General features: G+C 38.6%; 1 protein-coding gene across 1 annotated transcript in view; it reads right to left on the bottom strand.

Annotated features, from left to right (window-relative positions):
- Nucleotides 1-1,147: 1,147 nt before the first annotated feature.
- The window catches only part of TSPAN12 (tetraspanin 12), a 65,460-nt gene continuing 46,681 nt past the window's right edge, over nucleotides 1,148-19,926 (bottom strand). Inside the window, exon 8 of the mRNA XM_089917466.1 lies at nucleotides 1,148-2,728. Within this exon, the coding sequence (XP_089773592.1) occupies nucleotides 2,423-2,728 (306 nt within the window). The 3' untranslated portion in view covers nucleotides 1,148-2,422. The remainder of the gene's footprint in view (nucleotides 2,729-19,926) is intronic.

The raw sequence follows: 19,926 nt of genomic DNA, 5'->3' as shown, positions 1-19,926 counted from the left end.
CCTAGAGACTGTCATACAGAGTGAAGTAAGTCAGAAAGAGAAAACCAAATACTGTATATTAACGCATATATGTGGAATCTAGAAAAATGGTACAGATGAACCGGTTTGCAAGGCAGAAATTGAGACACAGATGTAGAGGACAAATGTATGAACACCAAGGGGGGAAAGCGGTGGGGGGTGTGTGGATGAATTGGGAGATTGGGATTGACATATATACACTAATATGTATAAAATAGATAACTAATAAGAATCTGCTGTATAAAAAATAAATAAAATAAAAATTTTTAAATGTAGACATTATTTATAATTTGGGCTTTTTTTTTTTTTAACTGAGCTCAATACAATATATGCTTGTTCTTTCTGTGACTATATGTCAAAAGAGAAGCAGCCAAAGTTGACTAATTATTCAAATAATTCAAATAATACTCACAGCTGTCAATTACTTGGGCATTTTAGCAAAATTATGGGAAGTTGAGTTGTTAAGGAAATTAGAAAAAGAGATGCTTTTGGTTCTGACTGAGCAAGTTATCTACTCAATTTTTATTTAAATTATGGAAGAGATGAAATCTAGCAGTTGATTTCAAATATTGTATTCCTTAGACTCATTTTCTTTTAAAAATTACTTTAAGAAACTGGGATATGAAAACATTGAGAATATAAATTGACCTAAATGGGCATATGTTTATATTGTATCAGACAGCTACATTATCAATCAACTCAAAAACCAAACTTGAAGTGTAAATGGGCACTTTTTTGTCATTTCTCAGTGAAGGCACATACTCTTTTTTTTCTGTACGCGGGTCTCTCACTGTTGTGGCCTCTCCCGTTGCAGAGCACAGGTTGCGGACGCGCAGGCTCAGCGGCCATGGCTCACGGGCCTAGCCACTCCGCGGCATGTAGGGTCCTCCCAGGCCGGGGCACGAACCCGTGTCCCCTGCATCGGCAGGTGGACTCTCAACCACTGCGCCACCAGGGAAGCCCAAGGCACATACTCTTATAGATTACTTTTGGATTTTGGAAATAGTTATTATTACTTTATTCAATCATTTCTTCTCATATTTTTCCCCTTGCTAATATTTTTGAACGGTGAAAGTGCTTACAATGTATAAAAATTAGACACAAATTTTTACTCTTTAGAAAATATTTATTGACACGTTTTAATTTTCTTTCCATTTTCTGAGAAATAAACATAATACACAAAATACAGTAAAATGCACTTTTCCCATTTCAAATAAATATAGTTTACTCTTATAAAAAATTTAATAATCTGTGTAATTCACCATAGTATCTTAATCAGTGAAATAAGGCAAAGAAAATCTCTAGCTAAATTGTCACTTATTTTTATGATTCTCTCAACTTTTTGCTGGGGAAAAGGAAAACTATTCTCCGTAGAATTATATTGAGACTTGGAGACTGCCACTTCTTGTTTGGAGAAAGCAAAGATAAGTTCCTTTACAAAGTGTTTAGTGTCAAAAAGAGTCTCAGTTTGGCAGAAAGATAATATCCAGGTCTTTGCTGAATGAACTAAGTTATATGTAAACTTTTTTTTAATACTTCCTAGAGACCAGGCTACATTCTGAATTATAATGATTCCTTTGTATCACACTAGTCATTTTTCAAAATTAGTGGTTAAGTATTTAAATTAATAGTTATGTATGTAATATAAACCCAAGACAGAATTTTAAAGCTCTATTAACAGGGAAGGTTAAAAACAATGCTTCTATACAGGACAAATGTATCCATTTCACAATTGTTATGCTTAAAGTTATAAGAACTGAAATCTACTGAATTATACAGACTTAACACAGACTCATATACACATATATCCCTGATCAATTTAAGACAATGTTTAAGTTTGCTCTTGTAAGTAGTAAGAATATTTTTATTAACCAGCAAAAATCACGTTTAGGTAGTCACCAATCTTCAGAGTGTACTTATGTATAGCCTATTTACCCTCAAAAGAATATATCAAGTAATAAAAGTCATTAGTACTGTCTAACTTCCTATGTTAGCAGTTATTTGGAACTTTATATACTAGCAAGCTTATGGAAGTGAATCAAATTTACTGTAGCTCCAATCCCACAATAGCATGGCTCATTTACATGGATGCAGAAATGCTGGTCGAACTATGCCAAAGCATAAACCTCAAAGCATAACTGTGTCCAGTAAAAATCTTACACAGGCTATAAAGTGGGTATTAGATCAGTCCTCAGCATTATAAAGGGCATCAACTATTGTCCAGGTGGTGCCTTATAATATATATACTTTTCCCACTTTCTTTTAAAGGCTGGAACATTATGTGCTTGGGTATCCTTTTATGGCAACATTTTTATTTCTACACACTTCTGAAACAGTTAAGTGTGTGCTCAAAAAATTCACAAGTCCAATAAAATAAATTTGTGGTTTTCTTCTTTGACAGTCTTTATAATTCCTCCATCTCAAAGTGTGTGTTGAAGCTGTTTGCCATGGATGTGTGTTCAAAGATCCTTGACAGGCTTGGTTTCAACAGTTCCACTGAGTGGCAAGGCAGATGCTGAGTGGTGTCATTCTTCAGGGCCGTCATTTGGTCTGTCCCAGGCTCCCTTCTATCATAGTAGAGAGCCCAGAGGAGAGTAATGGTGAGAATCATGGCCAGGATCTGTGTCACTCCAATGGAGATCCCCAGAAACCTGAGCACCTGCAGTTGTTTGGTTCCTCTCAAAAAAGAATACATCTTCTTCCCACAACCCTGTAAAAGAAATAACACAGTCAATGTTACTTTGGATGTGTTACAGTGGGTCAAAATAGTGAAAGCAAGTCATCTGTATCAGTTAGTGGAACCAAATGACTTGAGTTATAAACTTGGAGACAGTGACTCTCAACAGGGAACCCCTATGAGCAGCTGGAGGAGAGATAGAGGTGTGCACTCTTTGAAAAGCCTGCCCATGTGATTCTGAAGAGTCTACTCCTTCTGCTGGCTTCCCCACAATCTGAAATTGAGACTGGTATAAAATACAACATCTAGAGCAGGGCTTGGCAAACTTCTTTTTGTAAAGGGCCAGACAGAAAATCGTTTAGGCTGTGCAGGTCACACGGTCTCTACTGCTATCACTTGTCTCTGCCACTGTAACAGGACACAGCTATAGACAGTATGTAAATGGATGGATGAGCCTGGGTTCCAATGAAACTTCACAGATAAAAAGACAGTAGGCCAGATTTGGGGTTTAGGCCATATAGATGGCTGACCCCCTGATACAGACCGATCTGAAATTTTTGAAAATAATGTGTCATTATTATTATTATTTGTATTCACTGTTTGATTACGGCTCATTTGGTCAGAGATTTTTCCTTAAAGATCAAGAATGTTTCCCCAGTCTGTTGCTGAAACTTGCCAGTGAATGGAAATCAATCTGTTGCCTTCCTCCTACTGCACGTGTGTGCACACACTTCTGTCCACTGCCTGTAGCAGAAGTACACATGGGGGAATTTCTATCATGACATCAAGTTTTAATTCTACCAGGTAGGGGTTTGAAATCTCCCCTTCAGGCTAGAGACAGCTGACTTCAAAAGATTAGCAAGGTTTCTGTTTGTGCTTAGTTTTAACTACAAAGGCTAAGGAGTGCCTATGGTAGATATAGAAGAGAATTCTGAAAGAAGAGGAGAGGAGGGGAAAAAAAGTAAGAGAAAGAAGAGCCATAACTGAGGAAAATGGGGGGCAGGAGGAAGCAAAGAAAAGAAGGTAGAATGGGTCTAACAATTGTCATAAGTTACATATTAGGTGACCAATGCATAGGCTACTTGCCCTGTCTCTAGTGAGCCCACAGCATAAAAAAGATAATTCACCCTTCAAAAGGGAAGCTGATTCTAAATTAAAGTGAAAAATCTAGAAAAAGTTAAAATTATAAAATTCACGAACTTTGAAGATTCTGAGATTTTTCTCTATTTGGATGATAACAAATTAGCCTGCCACAGTTTCATGGATGCTGCAGAAGACGAGACAAAGGGCTTTATTACTTATAGCAATAGCAATAGCCAGGGTACATGCCAGTTCCTCATGTCCCAAGGGCAACAAGAAGAAGGCCAGATGATGCCTGCACACACAGAGGATTACATTATGGGAAAGGAACCCCAAGCTTAGGGAGCCCTAATATTTTATAATGGGCAGTAAGTGCACCTGCCCCTCATATTGGAGAGAGACATTATCTTCATTATACTAGACAGTAAACAAACCTGCCCTCTTCTCTGAAGGGAGACACCGTCTATCTTCAAGGCTCTTTTCTATGCAAACACCCTTGAAAAGACAGTCCAGAACAAAGGCAGCCAGTGTCTCTACTTGTAAGACACACAGAAATGCAAGAGACCGATGGAAAATTATCTCCCAACAAGAACTCGACTTTTTCAAGCTTTTATTCTGAGTTTGGGGTAAAAGTGACTCAGTGCTTACCCTGCTGAGGCAGTCACATGAATAAAAGGAAACTGATAATTATTAAAATAACTGCCTTCTTGTTTTATTCCCCAGATTCCATAAGTAACTAAATCAAGGAAAGCAAGACTATTGAATCAGTTGCTAATTTGTGCATTATACTGGAGGAGAGGAATGAATAATATGTAATTCTTAGATTTCCAAAGACACTGGTCAGTAAGTGTACCCTAATAAGCCATTACTCTCAAGAAATAAAAATCATGTAGAATTAGTCACACACCCATTTCAATAACTACCTTTTTGGTATACTATGTAATGCAAATTAACAGCAAAACATTAGTAAAGTTTCATCAGTTTCACCAAAAAGGAAGTTAAAATATTTATAATTAATACTACTTAACACTGGTTTAATAAAATCACTTCTCTGGTCTTCATACCTATTTAATACACACACACGTGTGTGCATGGGTGCACACGCACATGCGCGCACGCGCGCGCACACACACACACACACACACACACACACTGTGGGAAACCAAAATAGATGTCACAATCTCCGAAATTCAAATATTTTTCAAAGAGTTCCACTCAGGTAGTCTATCAGACCCCATTCACTCTTATGCTTATGTGTAATTCCAGCAAGCATCCTTACAGGACACCATATAGATCCTGATCTGCAGAGTCAGAATTGTGAATTCAGATCCCTCCTCTGCTACTTATAAACTATGTGACTTTGGGAATATTACTTAATCTCTCTGTGCTTCAGTTTTCTCATCTGAAAACATGAATGATAATAGTGCCTACCTGCTTGGGATGTTGGGAGAATTCAATGAACAAGCACATTTAAACATTTAGAATGTGATCTCACATATGGTAAGAGCTCAGTAGGAATCAGATGTAACTGGTACGTCAGCCCACAGAAGATCAGAAAGCACAAATTAAAAGAGAGGCAAAATCTATGAAAAGCAGGTATTAATGGACAAGAAGGAGTACAACACCTTTTTAGAGTATAAAGTACCAAAAGCACAGCACTGTGTCACCGCCGAGTATTAATGAACAGTCCTTGCCCACAAGAGCCAAGGTGGCGGTCACTGTTTCTCAAGACAGCGATGTAACTATCCAAAATGATTTTTGCCACTGAGATGATGGATCATGAGCCTCGTCATGAAGCAGAGAAATCTTTAACATGGTTTGAAAAGAGACAACCCAAAATACTTAATTAAAAGGGTTTAGCTTCAGACATTTGGGAAATTAATTTATATTAACTTATCATTTAACATCATTGCTAAGTAATGCAGCACCAGATCATCAAATCCGTCTTTAAAGAAATTGATATAAAATGGCTTTGCATTGTTTAGTTGATTCCTTAACTATGTTTTCAGTATTTATTACAGAGTTGGTTCTTTAATGGATAAAGAATCAGCATGCACATACCAATATGTTGGTAATAAAAATAAATTCCACAATTAAAGCTAAACTACTCACGAAATACATATGCTAATGATTCAACCCTGTGAAATGCTGTAAGTCAATTATTGTTTGATTTCCACCTTTTCAGTAGTCCCTGGTGCTTAAATTTTACCCATATAGTTCTTCCTATTGGTATAAGATCTCCCACCCCTTTAGACTAATTCACTCTAAGCTGAATGTGCAGAAAAGGTAATATTTTTTTTTAATCTGTGACTAAAACAAAGCAGAGATTGATAACTAGCTACAGTCTACTGTGTTTCATATTTTAGCATCAGGTAAAGTCTCTTTCAATTTTATTTTAAACAATCACATTTACCCAAAAAAAAAGGTACAGTAAATAATATCACTAGGATGGTTTGGGAATGTGATATATTAGATAACACCGAATGTTCTAGAGTGGGAGGGGAACTTGGAAGTCAATAATTCAACTTTCTAACTTGTAAAAATATGGCTAAAAAGCACTTCTACAGTGCCATCCACAAAACGGGCAGAGAATAGTCTCTGAATAGTCTCTCCCCTACATAAACAATGAAATAGTCTCTCCCCTACGTAAACAATGAAAGCACTAGCAAAAATTCTGAGAATCAACTTTTTTAGAACTCTGGATATTAACCAAACACTTGCAGCAATCTGGGGAGCATTTATTCAAGAAAAGCACCTGCACCTCAGTAAGAACAAAAAGCTTTGTGGCATTTTAATTTGCCTTATTCCCATCTCCCCTCCCCAGCTCTGCAGGAGCCTTGAAAACCAACAGCCGACGATTATGGTAAAAACCCGTGGTCTGGCAGCCACCAAAGGCAACAGAATAGGGTTGGAGCTCCTTCAAAGCCCCATTCTCAGAGAATTGTCATTATTTGTCCTATCTGGTGGTTCCCTGGAAGAGCTCACTTGCAAGGCTGTCTTTATTTGACTCGACTTGCAGCTCAACCAGGGCGACAGCCTTTTCCCCTGGGAATAGTTGTCAAAAGCATTTAGAGGTAACTGTTCAACACTGAGGCTGCCTGAGGTAGTGGATAACAGTTGCACACAATGGGCTAGTCAAAAGTTTAAAAGGAAAAACTGGAGAATGTGAAATCCATAGGGGGTTTGGCAGAGCTCTAACATATTTGTGGGGATCTAGAAAGTTACACATGTGAGTAGAGCTCTGCTCAAGCCCAGGGCTGTGCACAAGCTCAGGAAAGACCTAAAAAGGCCTTAAGATCTCACTTCTGGTTAACCTTGAGGCTCTGTACACCCTTGGCAAAGGCTGGGAGACTTACTGGTTCTAGGTATCTAAAGGAAACTTCAGTTCATTCATTAAGTGACCACTAAGCTGAGTGAGCCAAGATTTCAGTGGCCACACAGGACAGCGAGTACAGACTTTACAGAATTAGTTCAGAAAAGTAATTAATGAACAAACACAAACAACAAACTTTGGGGAGGGGGGAGAATCTGATTTCCAAAGTTGCCACATTATATTATTTTAAATGTCCAGTTATCAACAACAACAAGAATTATAACACATGCAAAGAAACAAAAATGTATGGCACACACACACACACACACACACACACACACACACAAAAGCCATCAAAAAAAAAAAAGCTCTTCTAAAGAAAAGGACTCCCTGCTCCACTAGACAGCCCTTTCCACACGTGGACAACACTAATTCTTAACAAGCATTTCCCTGTTGAAAACTGTCTTCCTAATAAGGATGCAGTAGTCCTAATTCTGCTCTTGTGACTTGTTTTCCATAAGGTAGAGAGCCATATTTGAAGTATCATCACTTTCCCTTTAACCACTCGCTTCCCTAGGCTAAATATTCCTATAGCTCTGTCATGTTTTCCAAATATAGACACTTCATCATCCTGATGATTTCTTTCTGGATGGTGTTGATTTTGTCAATGTTCCTTTGAAAATAAAACTGATTTCTAACTCTAAAAAACTAGAAAATGCAATGAAATATTAAGACAATCCAGTCTGTTGTGAATGGGTTTGGATGCCAGTGAAAAAAGCTTTTCAGTTCCACCAGAAGAGTGGACATGGGATTGTATCAATATTGCTCGGTCAGGACCTGGCCTCCTTAGAGATCGCTGGGCCCGAAGATTGTCTCCCTGTTGAGGTGGGCAAGGGTCGTTTATTCAAAGCAAAGGTTCTAGTGAGACTCCTCAGTTTTTATAAATAAGTCAGTCTTATTACTTCCTCATTTAGTTTACAAAGATAACCCCCAAACAAGACAGAATTTTAGTATTTAGTTTAGTACTAGGTTTGTTATCGGAATTCATTACATTATATTTTATTATTCTCTATCAGGAAGTCCTCAGAAAGAGGTGTTATCTACAGATTATTTAAAATAAATGAAATCAATTGATGTCTCTAGGTACTCTAAATTGTATCCAAATGTCAAATCAGACCACCAAATTCTGCCACGCTGCAATGTATTAACCTGTGCCCCTGCATATTATTTTCCACTGAAGCGTATTTTAATGTTACTGAAGAACACCATAAGAAATTTCTCTACAAAATTTGTGAAAAATAATATTGAAGATATTTTCCTAGATAACTTAGAGTAGTAGATATAAAATCCCACTTGAAAAAAATACTTTTGGATTTTGCTCCCTTTGAAAAATTAGAATACTTGCCCTCCAAACATTAAAATGGTACAGGTGATTATGTGTCATTTCACCTGGGCTTTCAGAAAGCTCAGGGGCAAATACGAAAGTCAACCACAGTTATCCCATTTGCCTTCACATTAAGCATATCTAGCTACTCTTTCCTTAATCCTGACTTTCCATTGCTATTTATGTAGCTTTCCCTTCCAGTTTTATCAAGCTATAATTGACACACAGCACTGTATAAGTTTAGGGTGTACAGCATAATAATTTGATTTACATATATCATGAAATGATTATCACAATAAGTTTAGTGAGCATCCATCATCTCATATAGATACAAAATAAAAGAAAAAGAGGAAACATTTTTTCCTTGTGATGAGAACCCTTAGGATTACTCTCGTCACAACTTTCATACATAGCACACAGCAGCGTTAATTATATTAATCACGTGGTACATTACATCCCTAGTACTTATTTATCTTATCCAATGCTACTTATTTGTATTATTCATCCATTGTATCCTTTTGTTGTATGTTGCATTAAATCCTTTAATAAAAACAGATACAAAGTATAAATATATAAATAAAAGCACAAATCTCTCTACATGGCACACAATTTGATATTTCTTTGGTAACTTAGGAGGCATTGTAGAAACTTGCAGCATACTAGGTATCATGCTGAATTCCAATGAACTATTTACACAATTACTTAAAGTTAAGGATTAACTTTCCAAAAGAATATTCCTCTTCCTGAGAAGACAGTATTTTTCCAGATTTCTGTGTATAAAATAATTGTCTGCCTCAGCCACTCTTTAAATTCTTCGTAGAAGCAGCTCCAGGGTTTACTGTCCATTCTGCATCACCCTCTTTGAAGTAATTCAGTCTGAACACAAGTTGTGAGCTTATTCTGAGCCAGTCAAATAATCACGCATAAGGTTTACACTTTTTCAGTGTAAACTCGGAAGTTTTTGTTGAAAAGCAAGACACTAAGTCTAGAGAAGAAAAAATGGAAATATGTCTCTGTAATCTATTGTACTGTTCATAGATATTTAGTTGCATAAACAAACATTTCTGTTGAGTGGGTCAAAAGGGGAAATAGAAATGTTAGAGTTCAAAACTGCATTCCATTTCACAAAGGTTTTTTTATTCAAAATAGGAAGGAACAGAATTGCATTTATTTGCTTTTCTCAAAATAAAATACTCTGAGGTGATTTATCCTGAATATGTTTTCTTCCTAGATAAAGCCACATTAATAACCTCAGATAATTCAAAGGTATGAATAAGACAAGTTAGCTAGTCTACTTTACTTGCTGCAATATTAAAATTCTGGTCGACTGTAAATAACAACACTACCTTTTTATCAGAGAAAAATCACTAAACCCCATATTTCCTGGAATCTATTTGAAGGCATGTCAGGATGCCTCATTTCACTTGAGGAAATTATACACTTGAAATTATTCTCTGATCTGTCTCCAAAATGAGTTTCTAAAATTAGAAGAACCCCCGTGGCTTTTCGGTACTCAATATTCACAAGCCACATCAAAAAATTAGGCAGACCTCTAATGTGCTTATGAAGATAAAGTATAAATAAAATCTAGGTGCCAATACATGCCAGTATTGATATTCCTGTTGTTGATTTTTCATAATAAACATAACTCCCAAGTTTGAAACGACGTGTTAATTACCAGGTACAAATATATAATATTCAGACCTATTTATTTTAAAATTGAAAGCTGAGTGATAGCAGTTCATGAGTTCATGAGCTTTAAAGAGGTTGGAACAAAAGTTCTCCACTGATAATCATAAGCTCTGCAGGGAAATAAATCCTTCCTTAAAAAATAAAATTCAACAGCAAGTAATAAAATTTACTACAGGATTTTCTGTTCTCTTAAGAATAAAGTTAGCCAAACCCATACATAGGACATGCAGTAGAAAAAGTCTTCATGTATCTGAAAAAACAGCAGGCCCTCACATCTCATTTAATCCTCACAAGTTGCCCATTAGAGAAGCACAATCCTCAAGTTGAGATGACTGTGTTTATTGAACATTTATCATTTTCACCAGATATGTGGTTATAAAGAAACTAGCTTCAGCAAACTCAGAAGGTGGTATTCTCCCTAGGGAGGTGAGGTCCAGGGGCAGGCATTCCCTGTCTCACTGAGCAGAACATGTACAAAGCCCTCATCAGACGTCTCTCACTGGGCCCTTCTGTCCCCTAAATATTTGTCCTTAAGACGTGGGAAGGTGTGAAAACAAGCACAAGTGGGAAACCACATGAAGTCCCCAAAACTCTGACCTAAATTCTACCTTCAACCAACACAAATAGAACTAGAAAATGAGTATTTTCCTGTATTACTAGCAAAATTCTGGGCAATTTGGTTAGTTAAAAATCTAATCATAGATCACTAATTTTTCTATTTACTCTAATAAATATGTTAACAAGTTCCTGTTATTGTCATTAGCTACCACCACGCATTGAAGATTTTTGTTTATTATGTGCCTAGTGGTTTGCTAAGGGTTTCTTAAGTAGCTCTATTTATTTTTATAAAACCATAATGAGGTAGGTACTATTATTATCTCATTTAATAGACAAGAAAATTGAGGTTTGGAAGTGAAAAAAAATCTATAAACACTCAGCCTTCTCCTCACCATGTACTCCACATCTTGAAATTTTAGTGCCTAACTCAAGTATGGGCTTTGGAATCAAATAGATCTGAGTTTAGACACTTACTAGCTCTATGAAATTGGACTAGGTCACCGAGCCTCTTTGTGCCCCACATTTCTCATCTGTAAAATGGAAATAATAATACTGTACCTTCACAGAAATGTTTTAGGGCTGAAATGATGTAATGTATATAAAATGCTTGCTCACAGAGTTGTGTATGTGTCTCCTATTTGAAAAATCCAATGTGTACTTTTCAATCCCTAATTTACTTTGACTCTCAGCTATTACTGTAGTAGATACTACAAACCCGCACTATTCTAAGGGTTGTAAACATGCTAATTCACTCACCAAACAACTTGAGATGGGTACTCTGGTTATCCTCACTTTACAGGTAATAAAAATGAAGCACAGAGAGGTTTAAAACTTGCCCCAGGTCACACAGCTAATAAGGAGTAGAGGGAAGGTTTAACCCAAAGAGTCTAGTTTTGGAACCTAGCCTTAACATCTGAACCACGTTTCCTCACTAAGGAAAACTCATTCTTAGAATCCTCTCCTTCTTTGACTTTCAGGACACTGCTTTCCATTTCTTCTCTACCTACAATAGGTGCCTTCTCCACTGCCCTTATGGGTTTCCATTTCCCAACTTCTGTCCTCTGCTGCATACCTTACGCCATCTCTTTGTGTGGTCTTACCTCCTCCTGTGCATGTATTGCCTCATACACACTGATAACACCTGTAAACTGACAGTCCCCCCACCTGCTCTAGGCTGTTCTCTACTCTGCACGGTAGGTAGCATTTTCTAGGGGAACACAGCCTCCTAGCCAGAGACCACATTTCCCAGCTTCCCTTGCAGCTAAGCACAGACATGTGAGCCAAGAGAATGTGAGCAGAGGAGCTGAGGGCAGAGCTTCATGCACTGGACGTTCTCCTTCCTACTTCCTCCTCCTCCCGATTGACTGGAACTGGAGGAAAACAGGGGCAACTTTGGAAGACAGGTGTCATAAAAGGTGATGCTATCTCACCCCTGGGTCCCTGGGTGAACTTGTGCAGCAGGGCTGCCTGGCAGCCTGGACCAGCTGAGTGGTGCATGAGAGAGAAATACGAGTCCTACCTCATCCAAGCCACTGTATCTGGAGTCAGCACTTTCCTAATTAGTGCACACAAATCCCAGATCTCTGGCTGAGTTCCGTCTCCTGAGCTTCATACTTTCTACTGGGTTTCTGCACATGGAGGACTTGACAGGAACCTTAAACCCAGCATTTTCAAAATGGAACTAATCAAATCCTATCACTCTCCTCAATGAACAGCTTTCTCATCTCTCTAGGGTCCAAGTCAATGTCAGGTGTCCTTGTCCTTGCACCTTCCCTGTCACTCACTCCCCACACCCACCCCAATCATCATTCAGTTCATTCTCCCTCTTAAATATCTTTCATATTCATCTCCTTGCCCTCCTCAGTGGCACACCTGAATTCCAGCCCTTACAATCCCTCACAGTGAATTACCTGCACAGTCTCCCACCTGATTTCCCCCCGTCAAGACCCAATTCTCACCTCAACTTCTGCTCCACAATGCCGACCTAATGATTTTTTTTTTTTTTTTGCGGTACGCGGGCCTCCCTCATTGCGGAGCACAGGCTCCGGATGCGCAGGCTCAGCGGCCATGGCTCACGGGCCCAGCCACTCCGCGGCATGTGGGATCTTCCCGGACCGGGGCACGAACCCGGTTCCCTGCATCGGCAGGTGGACTCTCAACCACTGCGCCACCAGGGAAGCCCAATGACCTAATGATTTTTTAAGCACATATCTAAAATTGTTACTTTGTGCAGTACTTTTTCAGGTCAAAACACTATAATGGCTTTCATATCGGTACCTTCTAAAGGCAAAGTTTGCAAGTCTCTACTAATAAAGCACAAGAGGAAAAGTTGCTTGAATACTGAATAGGTAACAGGAAGCTCACAACTGAACTATGTTGAGAAAGAGAATGAAAGAAAAGAAGAAGGCATTTGTATACCTGAAGCAAAACTGGCAGAATAGTTCAAGGCCTGATTAGATCAAGTGAAGCTTGAATATAAAAGGGATTCATCCCCCCTCCACCAAGACCAAACTCGTCCTACAGGGCTTCAGATGATAAAACAGATATCACCCCAAGTCCGAGTCAACCTGATCCCTGCCAGCAGTTACGGAGGAGATAATGAAGTCAGCAGAGAGGCACGAGGGAGGGTCTTTGCCTTTATACAAAAGAAAACTGAGAATGGAACTTCTTAGGTATATTCCATCTAAATAACCACTGGGCTTGAAAGCTGCCTATGCTTCACTATCTGGGCAGGAGATTCTTTGTGTGTTTATCTGAGAATAGAGCTTCATTATTAATAAATCAGAATCCCATGACAACTCTGTTCTCAGTTTTACTTTCCTAACAATGTCTCAAATTTGTGAACCTGTTCGTCACTTCATTCGGCAACTACTCACAGACTTCAGGATAAAATGCATGCGCTAGCAGGATATACAGGGCTCTTCATAAGCCAGCGTCTGCCCTGTCCAGCCCTCCTCACGCCTGTGCTCCCGCTGTGCTGTCTTGCTTCCAGCTCCAACTCTGCACCATTGCCTCTGCCTGAAATGCCCTTTTGGGCCCCATACCCCCCAAATGATTTCTGCAACTGGCTAACACCTGCTTAGCTTTCAGATTGGAGGCCCGGTGAACTACTACCCGCTCTGTGGGCTCTCACTGCACATCTCAGTCGCAAAGACAGTGGCAATGAAGGACTGCCCACCCAGTGTCAGGCTCCTTCCTGTGTCCCAATCAAGATCATCTCATTCCTACCTCTTCTTTTAGCCACTGATGCGAGGATCATTTCTATGCAGATGTGATCAACCTCACATCAGTGCAACTGGATGGTACCTGGCCAGGGGCCTAAGCTGTTACCTCTTGCTTCCTGCCTTGGGCTTCTCTTTCAACACTTGCCCCTAATTTTGTTTGGGGTGTGGAAATTTACTTGGTCCCAAGAAGAATCTCACTAGCAGCTTAAGAGCTGGATTCCCTGGGAGAAAAATAATCCATCCCACAACCAGGTAGAGATTGCCATAAGGCCACACCCCCATTTCCCCACCATGTCCTTTTGCACCCACAGTACTCTGTCATGTTTATTCCTCTGGCTCAGAAGTGCTGAGATAATATTTCTACGTGTAGGATGTTGTGTGTGAAAATTATAAAATAAAAGTTGTTTCTATTAGTCAAAGCAGACATATAGTACTGACTCACCTTTCTAATTCTAACAAAGATGATGACAGGGGAAGAGTGTTAATAAAATGTGTTGAGAGCTGAGATACTTCCCCCCAAAATTGTACCTGGATTATAAAACAAATTTCATTTGCCAAGGACAGCAGCATGCAAAGGAGATGGGTGAGGAAGGACCTCCAGTCTGGGTGAGGGCTGAATTTTTAACTCTCAGCTCACAGAAAGGTTAATACACAGCTGAGAGAATAAAAACCTCAGACAAGCCATCCCACATGGTCACCATGAGCTGCCCCCAGCTTTAACCTGGGGGAGCACCCCTGCATGTCCATTTACTATCTGTGAGCATTGGAGACCTATACACACCATCACCATCTGGGTTCTTCATCTGGTAAGTCAGGACTCAGAAAGATCACCTCCCCTTCACATTCATACCCCTGCCCTCTTCCATTTCTTTATTTTATGTAGAGGTTTTCTGTTACTCAGAAAAGAAATAAACAACCTTCTAAAGAGGCGGAAATGGCGTGGAGCAAAATCATTTGCCGCAAAGGAAATTATTAAGAGTATTTGATATTCAAACCCAATACGCCATGGAACATATCAAGACTAAGCGTCCAAAGAAAAAGTGTCCCAAAGGCACACAGCTTCGTAGAAACCATCTTTCTGTCCGGCCCTTACATAACCTCTGTGAATAACTATTCTGAAGAAGCAGTCAATCTCTTTTAACAGTAGTTTTTCTCCTAACTACAAAACAAAGAAATGTGGTTTTGGAAGTATATTTTACTTGACTCTCTCCCTCTTGGTTTTACATTTTGAGTTGGTCCATTTGAAGTAGGGCCTGTTGTGAGCTTGTTTACATCCATTTATTTTTCTTGAGGTGGCATACAGAGGAGGAAAATGCCATTTCAGTTTCTTTGAGGAGGTGTTTTTTTCTTCCTTTCCTATCTGAGAGCAAACACTGCAACTATTCCCTACAACTGTGGTTCTTCACACTTTTAGGTATGGAGCCCCAAGAAAAGCTGATGAAAGCTATAGATCCTACTCACTGAAAAATGCATATAAAATATCAAAAACAATTTCAACAATACCACTTTTCTCTTGAAGCCCATCCAAGAACACAGGTCCATGGGCAAGGGGTTAGAAGTCCCTGTTCTACCAAAACTTTTTTTCTACCAGCCTTCTTTATTCTCTCTCTCGTCTTATTCTCCAATCAAGTCTAGAACTTTAGTAACTGATATGATGGAAAACTCGGCAGGTGAAAGAAGGAAAAGACGCATCTCAGTCTTGTATTTTACCAACTTAAACTCTGAGTCTGAGGTTTTGCTGAAGCCAAGTCTCACACCCACTATTTAGACAGTGTGGTTACACAAACGGTCCCAAATTGCAGGGTAGGAAGCAGTCAGGAATCATTGGTCCAGGCCACCTCCAGGGGGGCTTTTACACTGCAGTTCCCTAGGCTAAAAAAATACTCTTCAATGGATCTTTGCATGGCTGGATCCTTCTCACCAACTGGTCTCGGTTCAAATGCCACCTCCTAAGACAGCCTGTTCCTAAACATCCTATCTTAAATAATTCCCTCACCAATAAAGCCATTCTTTAGCACATGACCCTGTTCAGAGTCTTCAAAGTGCTTACCGCCACCCGAAATGATTTTTTATTGCTGTTTTTTTCTTGTTAAATGTCTATATCCCTAACTAGAACATAAGTTATACTGGAGGAGAGTTTTTTGTCTGAAACATTTTCCATGGTATCTTCAGCGTTCACAATAGCACTTGGAACCCAGGAGGCACTCAAAACTGTTTGAATGAATGAATGGGATAGAACCAAATTGAGGGTCAGAGATAGTTTTATAGGTTTTTAAATCTATACTTTTATACAAGATTTTATACAATCTATACTTTTAAATCTATACTTTTATACAAGTGGATAGCTCATTATGGATATTTGAGGGGCTGTGTGCCAAACCCAACAATACCACTGATGGAAATGTTTTTAAAATGTGCGATTGTTGCTATATTTCCGCTCTGTCATTTTTCACAGATTTCAAATATGTCATAAAATATGACATATGGGTCAGGGACCATGCAGGCCACCAGATGGTTGAGAATGATTTATTTCCTTGATTTCAGACTACTGAAGAAAGACTACAGGAAGAAAGTCAGTTCTTATCTCTAAGCTTACAGAATATGAAAGATAAAAGGGACCTCGAAGTTCATCTAGTCCAGATTCACTCTTAATTTAAAAATCCATTCTACCCACCAATGACATAGTTATCTGACCTTGACTTTAATATTTTTAGTGATGAGACACTCACGACTTTACAAGAGAACCTTTCTCACAACTGGACGGATTTTGATGAGCAAGGTTTTCCGTCTATTGATTCAAAATTTCCTTCCTGTAACTTCTGGCCCTTGGAGCAACAATGAATAAGTCTAGTTCCTGTTCGGAATGATGAACTTTGAAGACCTCTAAAATATCTCCTTTCAGTACTTGCTACTTCAGAATAAATTTCCCAAATACCAACAGCTGTCCCTCACTTGTTCACACTTTCAGACCCCTCATCTTTCAGGTGGATGATCTCTGGGCACACTGCAACGAGGAAACGTATGTTCTCCTGGGCAGAGTGGAATTAAGTCTTATTTTTAATGATGGATTTAATTGTACTTTTGCCATAAAGCTACTTTTGTAAGTCAACTATGCATATAATTATGCACTATGTTACCAATAACAGCATCTGTTATTAACTGTAAAATGCAAAAGCAGATTACTCTCATATAATGAACCTCTGTCTCTGCTGGAAGTCTGTCTAAAGAACGTCTCGTCACTGATAATGTCAGCTTGCTTTCCGAAGTCTTTTGATGAAAATATGAGAAAACTTTTAAAATAACACGGGCATCAATTTGCACTTGCACAATAGTGTGGTTTCTTTTAATCTTAAAATTCATGTAACAAGCAATTCTAGACATCCTGAAATTAAAGTGTCTCATTATGAATACTACTAGCAAAAGCGAATTGCATTTGTACACAAAAAAATTTTATTAAATGTTTAATTGACTGCCTTTCAACTAAATAATAAAACTGAAGTGAATCTGTCCATACTCAGACTTTGTGGGAAGATATGGTAAATTCATTCATGTTTTGTCATTCTCAGGATCAATATTGGTTATAATCATGTTACCGGTGTTGATCACTAAAGAAAGTAGAAATTATTACATATGTAGCCCAATAATTCCCCATATTGACTTGCTACTCCTAAAAACTAACAAATGGATTAAGTTCACACGAGGAAAGTGGATAGGTTTCAATTCACATGTCAACACTTACATCTATACTGTAATCCTCTGGGGTATTTTGGTTTTGGATTTTTCTGCAAAATGGTTTATTATCCCAGGAGGAGGCTCTCCCTGGGCCTTACATCTTAATAAATAAATGTCTGTTTGTAATCATCTGATTTTTAAAGCCTAGTGGTAAGTTATGTATTTGAATATCCACAATTACATCTGCACCTAATACTATCTTAGAAATATTAAGCTTGATTTCCTGTTTTATGAAATCAATAGGACTTTAACTGGTGAACTTGTTAGGTGACCATCCCTACTACAGACACCAACCAATATTTACCTTTCACTCAGAAAAAAAAATGTAACATAATCACTGAGGAACTCAGAGACACTGACTCAATAATTCTTCGTTTAATATACAATATCTTGTATATTCCTTTTCATTCAAAGCCAAAATGCTACTAAGCATAATATGTTTAAAATGATAACATCCAAACACAACACTTCCCAGTAGTGTGAGGCACGACTATAAGTATTTTGATTATCTTTTAACGTAAACACCTGAGTTATTCAGTTGCTTCAACAATTCTTGTTATGAGATAAATTTCATCCCCTCTAAATTCATATGTTAAGTCCCTAATCTCCAGTACCTCAGAACGTGATCTTATTTGGAAATAGAATCCTTGCAGATATAATTAGTTAAGATGAGGTCATACCGGAGAAGGGTGGGCCCCTAGTCTAATACGACTGGTGTCCTTATGAAAAAGGGAAATTTGGAGACAGATGCAAACAGGGAGAATGGCCTGTAAAGACAAAGGCAGAGATCTGGGTGATGCTTCTACAAGCCAAGGAACACCAATGATTCCCAACAAACCGCCAGAAGCTGAGGGAGAGGCACAGGCATAGATTCTTCCTCATACGCCTCAGAAGGAACCAACCTTGCTGACACCTTGATCTCAGACTTACAGCCTTTAGAACTGTGAGACAATAAATATCTGTTGTTTAAGTTACTCACTTTGTGGTACTTTCCTGTCCTAGAAAGACTAACACAATTCTGAATCTCTTAAAGATATTTGGCACTCCTCTTTGTGGCCTGCCTTCAGAGGCCAAAGCACTTCATTTTGGGTATCCTTAAATGTGGCAAAGGCTTGTCCTCTAAGATGAACTTTTTAACAGTCAAAAGTTATTCATCTCTAAGACATGAATGAAATGAAACATTTGTGTGGGTAATCCAGCATCATTTTCAAATTCATTAATTTACACTATAAATTAATAAAACTGATTTTCGAGCATCTCTACAACTGACTTTGGCAGACAGCCTAAAAGATGTTTTGAACAATGACAGTACTTCTAGGGAAAATCAGATGTGTGTGTGTGTGTATGTGTGTATTATATTATGAATGATATAAATTGTTACTTTATGTTAATATGATTTGTGGTACCCAGATACTTGACTGGTGATGTATCTGGGAAATGATCCCAGCCCATCAGCCTGAGCAGCTTCCCTTCCACCTGATTCACATTTTGAGCTTCCATTCTAGACCAAGACTACAATGAAAGCTTCTATAAAGATGGAACTGTCTTATATCTGTGTTGGCCTACACAGGAACTGCTAGTCCCAAGCGGCTGTTGAGCCCTTAAAATGTGGCTAGTGCAACTGAGGAAACGTAATTTTTATTTTATTTTGTTTTAATTGAAATAGCCACTTGTAGCTATTGGCTACTATACCGGAATGGTGTAGTTCTAGATTTTAATTTGAAAATAGGATTTCTCTGCTAACAAAGTTTGAAAATCACCATTAAAGATGAAGGAATAGGAAAGCTTCTGCTAACAAAGGAATAACAGATGATTCTGATGAATTCTCCCGGAAAACATAAATATGCAAGTTTCTTAGCCACTTGATAACTGACTTTAATCCCACTGAGCATCTAACTTCATTAAATCAGCTAAAACTAACATCACTGACATTAGCCAGCAGGGGGACCTGAAGAGTTGAGGACAGCGTTTTCTCTGGAGAGTAGAAGGGTTTTGGGGGGGTTTTTTGGGTTTTGTTTTTTTGGGGTTTTTTGTCCATCCCCCGCCCCCATGTTTTAGTCTATATGGAAGCCCTAAATACACATTCTGCTCAAGAGCTACAAACCTTGTCTTCCCCAGTGTCCGGAGTTAGTCACACACTCTGCATGTCTGTTTTTCAAGCGCTCTTAGGAAGTGGCGATAGAGCTTGGTTCCAGACAATACAGTTCAAAATCCAATTAATTCTAAAGCCTAGTCTTTCCAAATTTCC

This window comes from Delphinapterus leucas, chromosome 9 (genome assembly GCF_059928025.1).
Source record: "Delphinapterus leucas isolate spDelLeu-1000000601 "Yukka" chromosome 9, BTC_Dleu_Yukka2, whole genome shotgun sequence".
NCBI lineage: Eukaryota > Metazoa > Chordata > Mammalia > Artiodactyla > Monodontidae > Delphinapterus > Delphinapterus leucas.
Note: the sequence above shows the minus strand (reverse complement) of the source record. Positions and strands in the feature narration are given on the sequence as shown.